The sequence below is a fragment of the Leptodactylus fuscus genome, chromosome 5 (genome assembly GCF_031893055.1).
Source record: "Leptodactylus fuscus isolate aLepFus1 chromosome 5, aLepFus1.hap2, whole genome shotgun sequence".
Classification (NCBI taxonomy): domain Eukaryota; kingdom Metazoa; phylum Chordata; class Amphibia; order Anura; family Leptodactylidae; genus Leptodactylus; species Leptodactylus fuscus.
Window position 1 is genome coordinate 35,154,845 of NC_134269.1, and position 4,220 is coordinate 35,159,064.

Sequence of the window (4,220 nt, forward strand, 5' to 3'; positions counted from 1 at the left end):
GCTGATTACATAAGATACATAGATAGATAAATGAAAAATAGCTAGTTAATAAACAGATAGATAGATAATTTATAGATAACAGGGATAGATATTAGAAGGAACGATAAATATGGAAGAGATAGACAAATTGCTGAATAGTGAAATATATATGAGGCAGATATATCGATAGGTGATATATACATAGATAGGCAATGAATGGATGGATAGATAGATAAATAGCTATATATGGGTAGATAGAATAATAGATAGATAGATAGATAGATAGATAGATGAATTAATTAATAGATATAGATATTTAGGTTCATTTCCATATGATTCCCTTTTCCCATAGCTTAAAGCAGTATTTTCTAGGATATGACATAAATCAGGTCTGGTATTATGTACAATATCACCTTTATTAATGTGAACAGCCTTCTATATACACGTATACAATGATCCTGGCACCCAGTAATATTTCCCAGTACTGTCTGATATTCGGTATATTACACATCCACACACTGTAGTCTCTGCTCATATTTGTCCTCCTTGGTGTATTTGGGTATCCTGAGCATGGTATGGATGGTCACAGCTCTCTCTCTATATATATAGTCACATGCTGTGTATATACAGTCACCAGGCTCTGATGCCAGGCAGTGTGGGCTGGGCAGGGGGTCCTGGCATGTTCACATTTACCACTTGTACTGCTGGACTGCTCCCTGTTGGCAATGTGGCTGCTCCTGAGTAATAGGGACCCCCAGTGTATCCACCGAAGCAGACTGGGTACAGGTAGGAGCTGGCACTGTAGCTGGTGTGGATAGTCTGGGCGGCTGCCAGGCAGGGTTTGCCATCTCTGACCAGGACTGGCACTGCCACCCTGCGGGGAGGGGGTGGGGGTCCTGCCAGCTCCAGGGACCGGTCCTGTTTCTGCCTCTTACACTTGTATCTCCTGTTCTGGAACCAGATCTTCACCTGGGTGGGGGTCAGCTTCAGGACTGCTGCCAGCTGCTCCCTCTCCGGGGCTGACAGGTATTTCTGCTGCTTGAACCTTCTCTCCAGCTCATACACCTGGGCCTGGGAGAACAGGACACGGGGTCTCCTCCTTTGGGGGTGCAGGGGCCGCTCGGGGTGGTCTTCTCTCCTGGACCCCAGGCGGGCACTACCTGGAGAACAAGGGCAGAGAGCCTGTGTCATATATACAATCCTAGCATGTGCTACCATTATTACAGCATATACACACAGCCCTGTGGAACTACACGTCCCAGCAAACCAAGCCAGGCTGCAGCACCACAGAGAGAACTACATGATCTGTAGGATTATACTATAATCTATCTATCTATCTATCTATCTATCTATCTATCTATCTATCTTCTATCTATCTATCTATCTATCTATCTATCTATAATGCTGGGACTATTAAAGGATTATCTTATCTTATACATTGCATTTTATTTTACAATATAATATTTCATAGTATATATTACATAACAGCTGAGTTTCTAGTACAGTTCTAATATATTATACTATGATATATTACATAATATATAACGTTATAGTATTATGTCATATACATGTGGTATTACATTGTCTTCTATTACATTTTTCGTTATAATATTATATTGTGTGACTTTGTATTTGACCTATTAATATACAGTATATCTATAATATTGTAATGCATTATTTTAGGTTTTACTGTATTATGTTATATTAAATCCTATTTTAACGCAATATTACATCTTATTCTGTTCTTTCATTTCACTTTAATATATATGTATGTTCAATTGTGAAATATTTTATCTAGTATTATATATTGTATGCATCTTATATTATATGTACTATACTATGCGATATTACATTGTAATACATTGTACTCTACCTTAATAAATACTACATTATGTCGTGCTATAGATTATATTTATCGTGTTATATTTTACTTGACTTGTATTTTCTTACATTTTATAACATTAAATTGTGTTGTATAATATTACATATATATATATATATATATATATATATATATATAATTTAAATTGTATATATACATATTGTATTATTTAACATTTTGTTAAATTAAATTTTATTGTATTATTTTATATGTTCTATATGTTATATTTTAAAATGTATTATATTACATATTAAATGTTATAATGTAAATTTTATTATACTATATTACATAATAGATATATTATAAATTGTATTGTAGTATATTACATATTCTATATTGTATTATAAATTGTATTGAATTATATTACATAATATATTTTATATTATAAATTGTATTGTATTATATTACATATTGTATGTTACAATGTAAATTGTATTGTACTATATTACATAATATATATTATATTATAAATTGTATTGTATTATATTGCATGTTATATGTTATAATGTAAATTGTATTGTAGTATATTACATAATATATATTATATTGTAAATTGTATTATATTGTATCACATAATATATATTATGTTATAAATTGTATTGTAGTATATTACATGTTATATGTTATAATGTAAATTGTATTGTAGTATAGTACATATTATATATTGTATTATAAATTGTATTGAATTATATTACATATTGTATGTAATGTAAATTGTATTGTAGTATATTTCATAATATATTATATTATAAATTGTATTGTAGTATATTACATATTATATTTTAAATTGTATTATATTATATGGTATTACATAGTATTATATATCATCGTGTGTCATATTGCACTATATTTCGTTATGATATGTATTATCTTTGATTCTATTATTAGATTACATATTATCCATATTACATTCCTCCATAATATTACATCCTAGTATAGTTATAAGAGTTTCCTGGTGTTTTCCAGAAAACCTGTATAGTAATGTCGGGTCTTTTCTGGAGAAGGTCTCAAGATACTCCATTAATAGTAAAATATACAATATACTATGAAACAGAATAGAAGAACAGAACATGCAGAGAGAGAATTTCTGTGGACACATATAGTCATGTATAATATACTTATATAATAATATGTAATAACAGGCTCTGAAATATCCAGGTGTAACATTTTATTAGTCTATAGTATGTGCTGTATATATAATAATCACACAGATAGATAGACAGATAGATAGAGAGATAGATAGATAGATAGATAGATAGATAGATAGAATAGAATAGAACTTTAGATTGACAATACACAGTACAAGTAACAATCTCAGCTCTGCTACATTTAGTATAGTTGAGTTTTGCTATTTCCCCCTATATATAATCCTTCTGCCACTCACTCTGGTCCTGAGCCTCATCCTCTCTCATTGGGGAGTCACAGGGGTGCCCCAGTTCCTCGCTGCCCCCTCCTTGGTCATGTCTTGGTGGTCCAGTCCTCAATGAAGGTTCCTCCACTTGGCCTCCAGGATACTGAGAAGGATCCAGCTTCAGGATGTCTTTGACTGAGAAGGGGGTGGAGGTGGCAGGGCAGGGGAGCATGGTTCAGGGGTAGAGAGGTGAGTGCGCCCCCTGACTATACAGATCCCACCATGGGTGGCTGATGCTTCCTTCCCTGCACACCTGGGAGGTTGTAGCCCAGTCCTGGTCTCCTCTGTACATTCAGCCTCCTGCTTCTGTATAGCCATTGGTTGATGTCCCACCTCTAGTACAAACCCCCCTCCACCTCCATTGCACACACCTCAGCACTTCACACATCCACCACCTCTATGTCCTCCACATGAAGAGCTCCACACCTTCATCTACCTAGCTGGGAGAGAGGTGGCCATTGTGTACAGCAGGAGGTCTGACCTGGGATGTGTACACTATCCCCATCACACCAAGCTGGAGATATGGTGCAGATATACATCTGGGAATACACACAGACAGGAAATGTATCAGGAGTGGGCTACAACATGGTAGCGAGGGTCTCATTATAGGCCTATCATATAAATGCTGTCACATGTCAGGATTTTATTAGATGGACCTTGTAGTTCCTCACATTAGGGTCCGGTATCAATAGTGCTATAATAAGGGGCAAGGACCATAGAGGGAGGCCATGTACAAGGATCCACCTCTGGGTGTCTGCTGTTTTTATATTGAAAGCTGTGGAGAGAAAAGGTGGTGTCTGTGGCGCAAATGTGAACTTAGCCTTACAGGGTATATAGAGATATTTCTTTGAGATAACGCAACCCCTTTAGAGGGGTCGTCCAACTTCCTTAAAGGGGGTCTATCAGCAAAATTATGCTGTATGAGCCCCACATATGCATGAATAGCCT

The 4,220-nt window shown here is 35.3% G+C and overlaps 1 protein-coding gene across 1 annotated transcript; it reads right to left on the minus strand.

Annotated features, from left to right (window-relative positions):
- Window positions 1-609: 609 nt before the first annotated feature.
- Window positions 610-3,444, minus strand: NKX2-6 (NK2 homeobox 6). Its single transcript, XM_075275797.1, has 2 exons — window positions 3,246-3,444; window positions 610-1,139 (listed from the first exon to the last, which is right to left on the minus strand). Exons 1-2 carry the CDS (start codon window positions 3,442-3,444, stop codon window positions 610-612), a joined length of 729 nt encoding a protein of 242 aa, XP_075131898.1.
- Window positions 3,445-4,220: the final 776 nt, after the last annotated feature.